Here is a 17,105-nt window from a genome sequence, read left to right as displayed (position 1 = left end):
CTTGCCAACTTGATCATGGATTTGCATCTACTTTATAGTATATACTGCATCCCTTCATCTAATCAGTGATCTAGTACTTTGCTTAGCAGAGATGATGGTTGCTACATTAGTAGGATGAAATCTCATTTTCTTTCACATGTTAAAAATGAATTATGCCTTTTTCATTTCTGTATTGCACTCATATAGTTCAAGTGAGATAATAAGGTCATGGAAAGTGCATTAAAACGAGTCCTTCAAGTTTCCATAATGAAGGGACACAATTTGTAACAAAATACTTTATGATATCATCAGTGCCTTCTATTCTAAGAGATTGGGAGGTTGATGCCTTTCATTCAAACAGATTGGTGTTTCTTGTTGAGTTGGCACTCAGTGGAGGGAATTGGTAACACCTGTGGGTTAAGAATATTTTAAGAAGTTTCGTATACAAGCAAAACCTTGCCATGGTTTTCTCTCACAAGGGTCTCCACAGACATTTTGTGTGCATCTTGTATTCTAAATTGTTACATCTTACTTGTCTGGATACTTCTGATTATTAATACGTGATTGTTAAAGTTTATAAATTGTAAAATTTGGTCTTACACTGATTACACCCCCCTCTCATTGCAAGTGTGTGTGTTTCTTCATCTTAACTTGCACAGCCCTCACCTTCAGTCCTTACACTGTCAATTACATGGCCACTCCTTTCTTTAGTTTAGACTATCCTCTTCAATTGATCCTAATCTTCATAAATATATTCTAAAATCAAGAAATCATTAAACTAATTACTATTAGTGCAATCATTTTGTCAACCATAAACTTCAACTAGATATAAAAACCAATCATTTCAAGTTTTATTTTCTACAATGCCACCCAATTACCACAAATCAAATAAGTTTATACTTCTTCCACTTAAGCTTTATACATTGAATAGCACTCTGTGGTATCAGTTATTTTTTACTGTATTGAGGCTTAAAACAAGCGCAAATATCATCTGCCTTGAAGACTAGAGTAAAAACAAAATGTGCCATGACATTTGCACCAGAACACATAATTTGATGTCTGGTTGTATTAATTAAAAATAAATAATAAATAATAAATGTGCTGCACCAAATGGAAAACCAACATTATTTTCTTGAAATTTATAAGATTAAATCTTAAGAGTAATTAAATTCCATTTATACATTTGGTCTGCTAAGTCAATAGCAAATCTGAGTAATGCTACTATGATTTTAACCATTTTCATTTATCTGTCTTTAGAATTTGGTTTGATTTGCTTGCACAAATGACATTGCAAGTTTTTAATTTTTCAAATAGTTGTATTATTTTGGCCTCCGTCCTAATTTTATGGGAAAACATTGCCACCCCTCTGAAAACTTTATCCATTTCTGCATTCCAATTTTCTTACACTGCAGAGACTAACTAAAAAGAAAATTTGAGGCAAACATTATGTCAGATACTAGAAAACTCGAGAGTCAGGCTGCGATTCACAATGGGACAATAACAAAATTCAACAAGAAGCACAGCAACTTGAAATGCAACATATCCTCGATTCCTAATAGATGGTTACCCAAAAAATGTACACAGAAACACCAGTGTGATTGAATCTTAATACTATCATTTTATGATTCAACAAAGGAATTTTCAGTAAGAGATTATGCTGTGCGTCTCAATAAGACTAATGAATGTAGAAATCTAATCTTAAGGTAAAATACACGGTAAGGAATGTTATGTTTCTGGGTATGCCAAGATCCCTGCATATACCTGAACTGGACAGGTACAGGCTTGGTTCCTGAGCCAGGTCCATCAAAATGTACCTGGGCTGAAACCACAGCTCGGCACATGCACGGTGTATGCAAGATGGGCCATAAAAAATAAATTATATATATATATATATATATATTTAACATAGAAATATAATTTATAATTATGTACTGATTAATTTATTATATATACTAGAATGATATATTAGTAAATAATAAATATAGATTTAGTACATAAAGCTAAACACAGCCTAAACAAACCCAAGAAAAAAAACTGGAGATCCTAAACTCAACCAATATTATAATTGAAAAACTCAGACTCTGCAAACTGAAAAATTGGACTCAGACTAGGAAAAGACTCAGGGAAGGACTCGGCAAGGATTCAGCAAAAGAAAAAACCCTAGTTTTACATAGAAAATTAAAAAACTGGATATATTTTGCTGATTTGATGTTGATTGTTCAACTTCTCCATGCCCTAAAACCCTGTTATGACCAAGAGAGAACAGAAAACGAATGAAAAAGTCAAAAAAACATACTTTATTACAAGATTAGCTGTGATAACTAGGACCAAGAATCCTGATGTCTGACTTGCAAAAGTCCATGCCTCTGACTTGTGACTTCAGAGTCCAGACAAGTCCCTGGCGAGTACTGCGATTTGTTAAACTATGATTGGTATTGCAATCTGCTGTCTTATAGCACAGAAGAAGAGGGAGAGGTTATCAATATTGATCTTCCTTAACTAATCAATCACCCTCAATCCACGGACTTAACTACATTGCATTGCCATGTCAGGGGGGTTCCTTGTCACTTATGTCTAGATGGAAAAGACATGAGTGATGGTTTCTGCTGAATGTTGGGAGCAGTAATTCCTATACTCTTAGCTGAAAGCTAATTGAAAGTAAACAGACCTTAATTTAAGTAATGGAATTGCATTCATGTCAAACTCTTAACTGAAAGCTAACTGAGAGCTAACAGACCTTGATTTAACTAATGGAATTATATTCAAGCCAGAAACTTAACTGAAAGCCAGACATTGAGTAAACAGATTTTGACGTAATTTGTCCTTTGATGTAAAATAAGATTTCTTGTGGCATTGTTGCCCATATCCTAGCTCTGGTGAGTCAATGGACTCGATAAATCAACTGCTCTTGTGTCTTCATGCAGTCAAGAGTGCCTCCTGATTTTTTGTATTTTCTATTCTTAATGCTTCTGATTAGAAATAAATCTGCCCATCTGAATTTTTTGAAAGCAACTGGAGTAATTAGTTTACCTCTTTTTTTCTGTTCCCTGAACTTGCAAGCAATCCCTTCCACATTCAAACATAAGACACTCCAAAATGGTTGTCCTTCACATGTATTGATAATGAGTGCATTAATAAGCAGGCTGATTTTGACAATACTAATCTTTAAAAAGAAAGTGAATTGCATGATGAACATCATGTGGTTCCAAATGGACACATCATAATGTAGAGCATCAATCTTAGGCATGCAAGGTTATGGTCCCATCTGATTACACTCTTGTCCACATATATCACCATTCACTGTCATGTATTTAAATGCAATTATACAGTGCACAAAAATTCGCAGCATTGATCATACAAACCCTCTAAAGCCTTCTGATGGGATTTTCCGATCAAGTACACAACAAGGACAAGAAACGGCATGGGCTGATCTTCATAGGGTCCCCATGGAAGATAGCAGAAGAGATGGACAATTGGTTGGCATTTGTATATTTTTTTGAGTTGGTGGAGAGTTCCTCTAAACAGCCACTTCTAATAAGTATACAGTGCACAGCAATTTGCACCATTGACCATATAAGCCCTCCAAACCCTTCTGATGGGATTTTCCCATCAAAGTCACATCCAGAACAAGATGAAGCATGGGCCGATCTTCATAGGGTCCACTTAGGAGATGGCAGAATGGCAGAAGAGATGAACAATAGGTTGGCATGTTTACATTCCTCTGAGTTGTTGAAGAGTTCCAAACCCTTATTATTACATGCACTCTCAACCATCACTTATAATAATTATACAGTGCACAACAATTTGAGCCCTCCAAAGCCTTCTGATGGAATTTTCTCATCAAGGAGTCAAGGACACATCAAGAAAAGAAGCAACATGAGCCAATATTCATAGGGCCTACTCAGGAGTTGGCAGAAGAGATGGAGAATTGGTTGGCATGTGCACATTACTCTGAGTTGGTGGAGAGTTCCAAACCCATATTATTACATGCACTTTCAACCACCACTTGTCCACCAGCTTACTCTATTTGTTGATCAAACACATCCATACTGGAAGACAGAATATCTGGTGAGACATATGCACCTCTAAACACAAGCATCTCAATTAGATCATTGCCAATCTTACCTTCCAACCAAGGGGAGATGACCTAGATTGCTTGCTTCTGAAATTGATTACATCAGAGATATTGCTCATATTTGATAGAACAATATTGTGTGTTGCTGTGTGTACAGGGAAAGCTGTTTGCATGAAAGCAACTTATCAGTAAATTTAATGAACTTTTGAACACTGTACTGAGAGAATGATTTAAAAAAATAGTAATACATCATATTGTTCTGAAGCTGTTAATTGATAATCAGAGTGGTTATTTGAGCATGCATGATTTCCAATTCTAATCAAGCAAAAGCTATTGCGAATTTTGTCTGTTGTCAAGAATTGCAAGTTATTTTGAGATGTTATGTTATAGCCCACCACACTTCAACAGCATATCATTGAAATCCCTTTGGTTGAGGAAGATTTACAGATAATTGTGATCTGTTTTAACTACAAACTTCCCAAAAATGAAATATTGTCAGAATTTAGTTAAAGCATGCATTGTGTCCAGCAATTTGTTATCATAAATTGAAGAATTTTTCTCAACCTCCTTGAGCTTTCATGAACGAGAGTGAGTTAAGAATCTGGAATTGCCTCCTGAAGTTTGTCAAAAGCATGCTAGGCTGTTGTATTCCATGAGAATGCTCCTTTCTTGGACAAATTTGTCAAAGGGAGAATGCTCCTTTCTTAGTCAAATTTGTCAAAGAGGATGCAACTTGTGGGAATCCTTTTACAAATCTTCTATAATAGCTACATACTCCCATAATTCCTCTCACCTATGTCAAATTTTTTGGTCTAGGCCAATCTAGAAAAGCTTTAACCTTCTCGTCAACACTAGCACTTCGGCACTAATTTTGATTCCCAAATACAAAGATGATGTCAACCTAGACACGTATCTGGAGACTTTGACATAGAAGGAATGCAGCACAAGGATAACAAAAACCTCATTTAAATGTTTCTGATGTTCCTCCCTTCCCTTACTATAAATCAGAATGTCATAACAGAAATCCATTTCAAATTTCCTCAACTGTATAATGAATACCTGATTCACGCATGATTGAAGTGTTATTGGTACATTTGTTAGGCCAAATAGCACAACCAAGAACTCATAATACCCACTATGACGTCTTAAATCATGTTTTGTGCACGTCTTCATCTCTTGCCTCAATTTGATAGTACCTGAAACACAAATCAATCTTCAAAAACTACATGGGCAGATCATTAATAAACTCAATGATGTAGCAATTTTTTATTGTTTTATTATTATCTATAATCGATACACATCCATATCACCCATTCCTTCATCTTGGCTAGCACCACAAATGACACAAAAGGGTTAAAGCTAGGCCTTATATGCCACATATACAATAGATCCTTTATTGCTTTTTCAATCTCACTTCCTTTTATACCTTCAAATGACTGTGTGGAGCCATCATTACTGGTTTTGCCCTCCTCCAGCTCACTTTTATGTTGGAAACCCATATCTGGTGGCCATCTAGGAGAAACGTCTTCAAATACCTTCCCATGCTTGTCCAAAATAGACTGATTTTCTACATAATACAATCTCCCCTCCTTTTAAGGCCATGTGTTTGTAACAAAACATTCAGCTTCTCATGCTACTTGGTCTTTGCAAAAAGCTCACTCCTTCCTTTTGGCTGAAACTCTAATAGGTTGCTTATTAGATACACTTTGTAGAACTATCTTCTTTCCATTGTGTTGGAATAAGAACTCCATGGTTTAATAGCTCTTCTCATATTTATCAATAAAGCATAGCCATCAAACTCCTAGCAACTCCCATGTTCATTCTGACAATATAGAAGTCATCCTTGATTTTCTACTCCCCCATCATCAAACTCCTTTTGGCAAATTTTCATACTCAAAGGAAAAATTGTCCTTGTAAAGTTTTCTGCAAATTCTTTGGACTGAATATAGACTGGATTCTACCTTCTTTATCTCCTTATACTTGCTGTGAAGAACTTCAGATTATTACCTTTAATTGGATTAGAAATGTAATTCAGAATTCTGTCCTTTACTTCTGCGATTCATACAAGGGCAGTAATGACTAAGGAGTAGACTTGTATTTGTTCTTGTGTGCTCTTAGACTTCATCCTTACCCTCTATAAGTATAGGAGTCAACGGACATGTCCTTAGAAAGGATATGTCTCTTCCAAAGTTGTTTGCCCAACCTCTAGAAGTCGGCGACTTTCTAGGAATGATTTAAGTTTAATTACAAACATAAACAATTAAGTTTAGTTTAGTATTAAAACAAAATCCTAAGACGCTGATCTTATAAAGGAAAACACAGAAAAGACTTTAGTCCTTTACTTATCATGCCATATCAGTTTGGATCGATCAGATCAGTATTATATGAAGTTACAAAATTAACACTCCCTCTTAACTTGATAATCATACTGAGAGATATCGTATCTAAAAACATCAATAAAAACAAACAAGCAAGAATTGATACTCTATATCTATCTGAATCTCCTTGGCATGTGGTATCATAGAACACATGATACAATGTCATATTACTAAACCTGTTGTGTGACAAATCACTGCTACTAGTTATAACAGTATTGCAAAGAATACAATGTACAAGATAAATCTGAAGAGTAATTTAATTTCTTCATTTATCCAAGTTGTGACTCATAGATACTGGTATTTCTATATCACAACATGATCCTGAGTTTAAGACCTACCAGAATATAGGATAAACCTGGAGAATAATAAAATTCTTCCTTTATCCAAATTGTGATCTTGAACTCATCTAGATCTTACAGTAGAACTCTACTACTGTTTAGCACATTATATAAGAGATCGTCACCTCTTAAATAATGAATACAAATGGTGGAGCCCATAACACTCAATAGCCTGACAAATAAAATTATTTTATTAATAATTTAAAGAATACAAATGGATTACAATTCAACCATACCAAGTCTTCTCCTAAAGTGGTCTATCTTTACTCTAGATAAAGGTTTGACGAGTATGTTTGTTGTCTGATCTGCAGTGCAAATGTATTCTAATTTTACAGAATTCTTGTCTACCATATCTCTTACATAATGGTAAGGAATTTCAATATGCTTGGACCTGTCATGAAACAATGGATTCACCGAGAGCTTGATGTAACTCTAATTATCACAATGAATAATCGTAGGATTCATAGGTTGCCCAAATAATACCACAAGCAACTTCCTAAGCCAAACTGCTTCTCGAGAGGCCATCACTACTGCAATGTATTCAACTTCTGTGGAGGTCTGAGCTACTGAAGACTGCTTTCTGCATATCCAAGATATCATCGCTGAACCTAAACTGAAACAGCATCCTGAAGTACTTTTTCTGTCTTTAACACTTCAACCCCAATCTGAGTCGGTGAATCCATGCAAATCTAGATCAACTTTCTCATATTTGAGTCCAAAATTAAGAGTGCCTTGCAAGTATCTCATAATGTGTTTAACTACAACTAGGTGAATCTCATTTGACTCACACATAAACTAGCTTAGGGCATTAATAGCATAGCAAATATCAGGTCTTATATTTACTAAGTACATAAGGGACCCAATCATCTGTTTGTAGAGAGTAGAATCTATTGAAGGTGATTATGTTGCTGCTTCTTTAAGTTTATGTAGATTAGTCTCCATTGGAGAAGACAGACTTATAATTCCACATTCCAAATCTCTTCAAAACGTCTGATGTATACTTCCCTTGATTAAGTATGATACTGTTAGAGTTCTATCATACTTCTAGTCCTAGGAAGTAATGAAGGAGTCTCAAGTCTTTCATCTGAAATTCTCTAGTTAGATCTTTCTTGCATTGATCTATAAGATGATCATCACCTGATATTAATAAGTCATCAACATACAATATCAGAATTACCATATCATCTTTATCTCTTTTACAATATAAATTTGGATCGGCTTCATTCTTGGATATCCTAAGCCACTTATCAATCCTTTCATACCAGGCCCTGGGAGCCTGCTTAGGCCCATAGAGAGCTTTCTTGAGCCTGCAAACAAAAACGTCAAGATCATGAATTTCAAATCCTTCAGGTTGCTCCAGATATACTTCTTCTGTAATCTTTCCATTTATGAATGTTGTTTTTACATCCATATGATGTACTTTCCATCCCTTTGATGCTGCAATTGTTAGGATTGCTCTTACGGAGGTATATCTGGCAACGAGAGCAAAGGTTTCTTCATAATCAATCCCTTCTTTCTAAGAAAATCCTCTAGCTACAAATCTAGCTTTATACTTCTCAATACTACCATCAGCAACATGCTTTATTTTAAATATCCACTTGGAAGAAATAACAAATTTTCCTTTGGGTCTTGGAACACCCAAGCATCATTCTTCATAATAGATTGGTATTCTTCTGTCGTAGCTTCTTTCCAAGTTGTATGTTTAATAGCATCAGAAGGATTGGTTGGTTCTATTTTGAATAAATCACTCATGTCTGCTTTATAACTAGAAAATATTTTAGGTCTTTTGCTTTCTCTAACTGTTCCAGAAGGTGCAGCAAAGTCTTGTGCTTCCTCTACTGTTTTAATGGCCCAAAGTGGTCTTTTCTTTGAATTTTTAGTTTCATCAAGATTTAGATTTTGAATTTCGTCTTCAATTTCTTCTAGGTTCTCCCTTTGAGACTCAGACTCGTTATTTATTTTAGAACTAAACAAAGGAGAAGGTTCTTCAAAACTTAGTGCTTTTCTGAATCCTAGATTTTCTTCAAAAATTACATCCCTACTAAGTTCAATACTTTTCTGTCTAGTTATGAAAATCCTATATACCTAAGATGTTTCACTATAGCCTACAAAAATACCTTTCTTCCCAGAGGGTTCTAGTTTAGCTCTCTTTTCTTTTGAAACATAGATATATACGGGACACCCAAAAATCCTAAGATGACTTATATTAGGTTTGACCTTATTAAATACTTCTTCAGGAGTTTTATCTCTAAGGTAAGAATGCGGGCTTCTGTTTTGAATATAGATGGCAATACAAGAGGCTTCTACCCAAATATAATATTCTAGATTTTGATCAAATGTCATAGCTCTAGCAGCTTCTATAATTGTTCTATTCTTTCTTTCTGCTACCCCGTTTTGTTTTGCATAATAAGGAACGGTGTACTCCCTCTTAATTCTTGATTCTTTATAAAACCTTTTAATTAAATCTCAGGTATATTCTCCTCCATTATCAATTCTAAGAGTTTTAATCTTATGTCCTGATAAGTTTTCAGTTAATGTTTTGAATTTTTTAAATCTCTTTAGGATTTCTTCTAATTCTTTACATTTTAAGAAGTAAATCCATGTTTTCCTACAAAAGTCATCTATGAACAAAATATAATACTAAAATCCTCCAAGAGAAGGAACAGACATAGATCTGAATGAATTAATCCCAAAACATTATTTGTTTTCCTAGTGCTATCATGAAATGGACTTTTGGTGTTCTTACCCAGAGCGCACCCTTTGCATATGCTTGAGTGGTCTTTATTTAATTTAGGTAACCTAGTAAGCATCTTCTCCATAGTTGATAAGGTTTTGAAATTTAGATGCCCTAATCTTTTGTACCAAATTTCATTTATGTCTTCAGCTTCATGAATTAAGGCTTGAATATGTCGACTAGGTTCTAAATTCAATTCATACAAATATCCTTTTCTCTGACCAATCAACTTTGCTTTCTTGATTGAGGAGTTTTTTGCCCAAGTTATTACTTTGTCATCCACAAATGCAACATTATGCCCATCATCTTCAAGTGTTGTAATTGAGATTAGATTTATTTTAATTCCTGGTGCATAGAGTACACCTTTGAGAAGAATTGAATTTCAAGATTGCAGTTTCAAGGTACAATTTCCAATTCCTTCGATGAGATGTGCTGAATTATCACCAATGGTAACTTCGCCATTGACCTTTTCTAAAATGGAGTCTAATGCTTCTTTGTATCCTCTTATATGTCTAGAGGATCCACTATCTATTACCCATGCTTTATTTGAGATTTCATTTGATAGTGACGAATATAATACACGATTCTCAGGATCATAATTATCTTCTTCCCTAGTAACATTTGAACAATTCACTACTTGTTTAGAATTCTCAGGACAATTTGATTTGTAGCGTCCAATTTTTTCACATTAGTGTCCAATTTTTTTGCCCTTATAGGAGTTTTATTAAGAACATGAAGTTCTTCATCTTCTGTTTTTAGTTTCCCTCCTTTCTTTAGTTTTCTGGATTCTTCTTGAAGACAATTGTTCTTAAGTCTGTTGAAGTCAGGAAGATTATCTCTGGCACTTATTCCTTGTGCAAAAATCTCCTATGAATCTGGTACTTATCTCTGGCACTTATTTGTGCGCCTTACGAGAAACCACATTCGAAACAATAAATGGAAGAGCAAGAGTCACATTTTAGAATCCACCTTTTACAATGAGACAGATACAACCAATGGAAGACCAAGAGTCACAATTTAGAACCCATCTTTTACAATGAGACAGATACAACCAATGGAAGACCAAGAGTCACAACTTAGAATTCAACAATGATGTCTCTCTTCACATTTAAACCAAGGTCTTCACAATGAGAACTCATTGCTTCAACCAACTAAGCATAACCCCTTAGACATTTGATTGACTAGAGTTGAAAATCATGCACTCAGAAATAACCACTTGGATTACCAAAATTAGTTCTAGAACAATATATCATAACAGGTTTGTTTTGCTCTCAATACACTGTTCACAGGTTCATAACATATACTAATACATTCCATTCACCCAAACACTCTTCCCTATATGCTCAGCAAACCATTATATCATTCTATCAAAAAATTAACAATAACTCATTTAAGAGAGAATAGATTTCCAGTCAATTATCATTGTGCTTTGCTTCTGGATAATAATGTGTAGTATTTTGATGCTACCAAAACACTACGCAGTATAATCCAGAAGCAAAGTATGATAATGACTCGGATGTAATCTACCTCGGAAATAAGGAATCTGAATCCTCTCTGTACATTCCCCTAGTCTGGCAGGTATAACTAGCAATGAACCAATTAACATGCCTGTGTTTAGAGATGGAAGGATGAGATTCTCCTGATAGAAAGCCCTCTTGTGTAATACACATTATTCTTCCTTTCTGATGATGTGTATTTACTATTGACATGTACACAAATACAACTGTTTGGGATATAAACTCACACCCTCATGGAATTGGTGATGTCAAGTGCTAATCATTGTGACCCATGATTAGACCTATAGTTGTTGCTAGAGTTGAGGTGATTTTGAAACCGCCAATATGACTTTGACAAATATCATGGTCAGCCTGTATAGTGATGCAATTTAGATCAGACCATGTCAACAATCCAGATCAATGACTGCAATCAAATAAATATTAGGAAACATAACATGAACAAATGGATAGGAGCTACATCCTACCAGCTTGAAAACTCAAGTTTGCATCTGAGTTTCAGGTGTATTCATTTAATGCAGAGATATTCCAAATGTTATGATATTGATCAACAACACATACCTACATGCATTGGCTGTCCCTTGGCAAGTTGACCTAAGTATACCTACCCATGTCAATCAACAGGCAATTTTATTAGAATCAATAACAATTACATTTGTTTATAATATTAATCTTTATTTATTTAATTAAGAACCAGCAAAAGAAATAGGCTCATCACATCGAACAAACCCATTGACTGATTGGCCAGAAGAGGTAACCAACCTACATTCCTGTGCATTCTTGTACATGGAATATGCAGAAGGTCCCAACCCTGTGCCAATAATCAATCATTGCACCCACTGTTTTCCAAGTGATTGCGAGAAGACAATATTTCTTGCTCTTTTTAACTTGCTGGTATTTTAAAAATTCAAATATTATATTTTTATATTATTTTATTTGCCATCTCACTGCTGCCCCAAAAAGCTAGACTATTAATGCAATTCCTAAACCTCAGAGAAACAAGGGTTAGGAGAAAAAATAACAATTCAAAATGTAAATAGGGGAATTTTATAAAAATAAGAAAAAACACACATAAGAAAAATTCCACAACTAATCCTTACTTAACAATAAGCTACTTTCTCCAGGCCAAGCAACAGATTACAAATTATAAAACAAAATTGGTATAAATTGCAAAGTGAACTGCCAACAGACTTTTTATCTTATAAACTGCAATAGTAAACAATGTGAATCATGCTACATAGAAAATTAGTAATAAAGTATATTATGTAATTTTTCTGCAGATTCTTATGACAAAATTCTGAGATAAGGATCTAAAACTAGTTGAAACTCAACCCTGATCAAATACTGATGTAAAGGTCTGAATATGCTGAATACTGAGAAGACTGTATTACTGAGATAATCTCAAACTGATGTGTGAAATCAATGCAATGAACCCGATAGGTTATTTATGCTTTTAGTCCAGACTGGTTATATTCTGTGTGTCCTAAAACTGCATACATTACCCGCCTAAATATCCTCATTGAAGGGTGTGTCCCTTAAGGGACATAACCCTTGCATACACCTATTAGTTTAAATTCTCTAAGGCGGCGTCTAGTAATTAGTCACAGGTCTTAACTAAAGTTTAGTTAACGGTCAAACTAATTAGTCTTATCCTGATCGCCAGCACCTGTATAGAGAATATAAATAATACAAATGTCATTCAATAGAGGATGTAAAACAAGAAGAAATAAGGCACGATCTGTACCTATCGACCTGTAGATTATACAGGTTATTTTCTTAACATATTAAGAATAGTTTGAAAATGAAGGCAAAGTAGTAATTCTCAATGGCTTCAATAAAGATTAGCAGAATATAGACACGGAAGCAATGTTTCAAGGTTTGGTTAAGACTTCACAGTTTACTTAAAATATTTTTCAGAAAAGTATGCATATAAAAATGACAAATTAATGAACACTTGAACTTACCATGCAAGGACTTTCCTTATTGAATTAGAAAAAGAATCGACAAGAAACTAACAAGAACAATTTGTTTGTATGGGTGATAAAAAAAAGTCACAAATTACAAAAATACAATAAATATATTTAGTTGGTCTTGTTCTGTGTTTATTTTTCATTTTTCTATTTTTGAAATTGACACCCCCTCTGCCCAAGCCCCATTTTAGGAATCTTCCCAGATACAGGAAAATTTCAGGGTCAGCCCAACTGATGTTTCCTAGCCATCCCTGCATCACTGAAACCCCTAGGGGTTGTGAATGCCTACAAAAGCCCTAGCATCTCCAAGATCTGTATGTGTCACCAAAAAATGTGTGCGATCACAGGGTGCGAGTCCCAAATAAGATTAAAAATAGCATATGAGATAAAAAAAAGATACAATTCTATAGTAGACAAGTATCAGTAATGCAGAAGAATGAAATTCATTGAGCACTTATGTGAATGTCCAGAAGGAATTCAGCATAGATTTCCATACAAATATACTATGCATTAGCTTGTACAAGATGTCCTAAGCTTTCTACCTGAGCTAAAAGCTCCCCAAATTCTGGTTCTCTAAATAAACTAAACAACACAGTGAACATAAAATCAATGGGGGCATATATATACTACTACGACCAATCCATTTTAAAGAGCCAGGGCATCAAACCATATGCACCCTATCTATTTCCATCCACGTCATATATTTTTTATTATGGAGAGGATGAAAAGTTTGGTCTAACTATTCCATTTTCTGTACATCCTGGCACAGATACTGCTCCAGATATAGAAGAGATATCTAAGCTGTGTTTGGACCCTATAAAAATCAGCTATGTTCCTATCCAGGTATCATCTTGGGGCATTTCTATGTCTTCATCCAATAGTTTCTACTCAATAATTTTTTGTTCAGAATAATAACCTTATTTGCAGAATTTACCACATCACCATAAAGGCGAAACAAAGGAACTTGTCTCTATAACCAACCTAAATCATATAGTAGTATCAAAAGTCAAGCTTACTTTTATGTACTGTGCAAATGTAACCCGCTGGCTGTTTGGATCTCTGTAATAAACGGCAAAGCCTGGCATGTTGCCACACTCACGTTCATAAATAGACTCATCACTCTGTAAATATGGAAATACTTCAATAAGAACCTTCCCAGTAAATCTAAAACTCAAAGAAAACTTACAAAATTCAACGCTGCCCAAAAATACCTTTTAAATAAGAAACATGAGTTTCTAGGTTTATGGGTTAAAAATTTGAAGTGCATGAATCCAATGTACTAGAACAGTAAACCATGCTACAAAAGAATTTTTAAACAAGTCATACTAACAAAAATAGTAGATACCTTCCAATAGTAGGCCATCTTCAATGTTTCATGCAAAAACCTGCCTAGCCTACCAGCTTCATAATCTGTGCAGCAACATATCATGGGTGGTAATGTTTTGCATATAAGTACATCGATGTGGTTGACTGTGTTAAAGAATGGTGTCCCTAGAGAGTGCAGAGTGTGAACAAACTTAGCACAATACACTGCATCTGGCATGCTCAGAACACAACGTGGGAAGATACAACGCTGTAAGAATTCCATATTAATCTTTAAAGAGTCAGGGCAGGAAGTCAACCAAGAGTTCTTTTCTTGTACAAGTCGCCTATGTACAGAAGCAACATTCTGTTCTTGCCTCTGAAGCTCACTTGTTAGTCTGTCCAAAACCTCTTGAATCCTTTCCTTTTCTTTCTTACGCTTAGCAATAGCAGTATGTGAATTGTCTGACAACTCCTCGAGTTGTTTGAGAGCAGCATGCTGTTTTGCAATCTCAGCTTCATATCGCCTTTTAGGAACATACAAATCATACAATGTAAGCCCCCAAAATGTGACATACAACTCTGGAGAGAGACTATTCCATGCTTTTGAAGGCAACATTGAATGAACTGTTGTAAGAAGCTCTGACCACCTGAGATATGATCCATAAACACCAATAGTAAAAATGGAGTCCCCTCTACAGTAAATGTTCATCTCTGAGTAAAGAAAATATAATTATATAAAAGTGGACAAACAAAGAAGAGTAAGCTTGTCACCATCAATGATATTATTTTATTACACTTACATGATGGGCTTCCGATGTGATCCGAGATCCAGAACCAATTCATGGGATGCATTCAATTGCTCTAGTTCCTTATTCCCATGAGACAAATCTGCAGGCCAGCAGGTTTCAGACCCTTTAGAAGGTCTAAATAAGCGCATGATTGGACGATATATTAAAAAGGCTATCTGCAAATACAGTCAAAAAATATATCAATGATTGCAATGTTCCAAAGGATGTCATAACAAATATACTCATCAAAACTAAATCTAAACAAATTATTGTTCTCATATTATTGATTGCAATACATTCTTCATATTTTGTAATTCACTTTGAAATTAGGACCTGGGGGAGACACTTCTGGAGACTCAGATTTGTGAGCTTGAGTAAGATGGCTATCTATTGTTTATCACCATACACATTTCTCTTTCTTTTATTATACCTTTGAGTTTACTTTTTGTCAATTTCCTTTTTCTTGCACATATTTTGATCAACAATGTAATCAAAATTTGCACATTTGGGGAGAAAGTGCAGCACAAAGCCAAAATTATTCATATATCAAGTATTTCTGTACGTATCAAATAGCACAGATCATTTTTTTAGACATGACTTAACATTAATCGATTGCCTATTACAAATTACAAACCTAAAAGATTTGATATCCTGAAAATTCTCAAATCCGTCAAACTTCTATCAAAAGAAAAAAAAACCCAAGTAAACTTTTAAAATCATCATGAATAAATGGAGGTTAAGACATACCTGGCCTTACTGAAAAAAAAGGAAGCAGAAAGGAACAAAGTAAACATTATACAAAGTACTCAAAATATCATACATTTTAAAATATATATATATATATACCTGAAAAGGCATTCGTACATGTTCAGACAGAACCTCATAAGGTTACAAAATGAAAACTATGCACTGTCACCTATGAGAATCTACAAATGCCACAAAACTTGTGCATCAAACTCACAAAATTCCTACACCAAAGAATGCATGAAAATAGCACAAACAAACGAAAATGCTCCTAAAAAGGCATCCATATGACCAAGAATGAAGCCTTTAATGATTGGCTCAAATATCCAAAAAACTAACAGTAAAGTGGGGCAGAATTGGACAGACTTGATAATAACTTAATGAAAAATGATGTCGACTAAGATAAGATAAGATAATAATATTAATGTCCACGGAAAACCAACAAGGTTTATGGGACTGAGCATACAAACAGAAGAGCTGGCCAAAGCAGAAGCACCAAACGATGACTAAGAAGAAACAAAAGCAGGAAACAAAACAAGAAAGAAGACAAGGTAAGGATTAAGGGTCCTTCATTGCCACAAAGAAATCAGTAATAGAGGGGTAAACCCGTGAACGATCCATAGTCTGAGAATGTCGTGTAGAACCGTTGTAGAATTGTTGCTGCCTTGAGAGACTGGCGCAATGTCTAACCAATCTGGAATGAGAAGTACTAGAAGACCTTTTCAAACCCCGTGGAGGAGACAAGGGAGAGAAAAAGGCAATAATGAGCTGGTCTTAAGTACACCCCTGAGGTATAAAAGACTGCAGGGTAATCTCTCAAAGATGGGTGGCCTCCTAAAGATAAAGTGCAAGACACCGCTGATCAATATAACTAAAGAACATCGAAAGAGAAGAGCAGTCTCTGAAAAGGCAGTAAAATCTCCCTTGGATCTCATAGTAAAGAGGACATCGAAATATGAAGTGGATCTCAGCCTCAACCTCTACCAAAGTACATAATTGACATATCCGATCAGCCTGATCCATATGGTGATCGGTCCGAGCTTTGAGGTAGTGAGAACCAACTCTAAATGAACCTAAAGAAAACCGTAAGGCATGATTCCATCACCGATAGAGATAAGTAGGGCGAACAATAATACCATCCTAAATCTCAAGAAAATGTTCAGCATAAAAAGCCATCCTAGGTCGCAGACCTCCTGAGGAATTACTCCAAGTAGCGGTAATGTATTGTCTATAAATATCCAGTCTGACATGCTCATTCAACTCCTGACGTGAGGGGAGAA

At 35.0% G+C, this 17,105-nt stretch overlaps 1 protein-coding gene across 1 annotated transcript in view; it reads right to left on the bottom strand.

Moving 5' to 3' along the window:
• Nucleotides 1–17,105, bottom strand: part of THO2 — a 161,773-nt gene that overhangs the window by 6,933 nt on the left and 137,735 nt on the right. The window contains exons 25-27 of the mRNA XM_089819141.1: nucleotides 15,094–15,257; nucleotides 14,334–14,940; nucleotides 14,005–14,109 (exon numbers count right to left, since the gene is read on the bottom strand). Coding sequence (XP_089675267.1) covers nucleotides 14,005–14,109; nucleotides 14,334–14,940; nucleotides 15,094–15,257 — 876 coding nt within the window. The remainder of the gene's footprint in view (nucleotides 1–14,004; nucleotides 14,110–14,333; nucleotides 14,941–15,093; nucleotides 15,258–17,105) is intronic.

The sequence above is a fragment of the Cupressus sempervirens genome, chromosome 3, assembly GCF_028749045.1.
Source record: "Cupressus sempervirens isolate cs-2001-9-10 chromosome 3, ASM2874904v1, whole genome shotgun sequence".
Lineage (NCBI taxonomy): Eukaryota > Viridiplantae > Streptophyta > Pinopsida > Cupressales > Cupressaceae > Cupressus > Cupressus sempervirens.
This window is presented reverse-complemented; position numbering and strand designations above follow the sequence as displayed.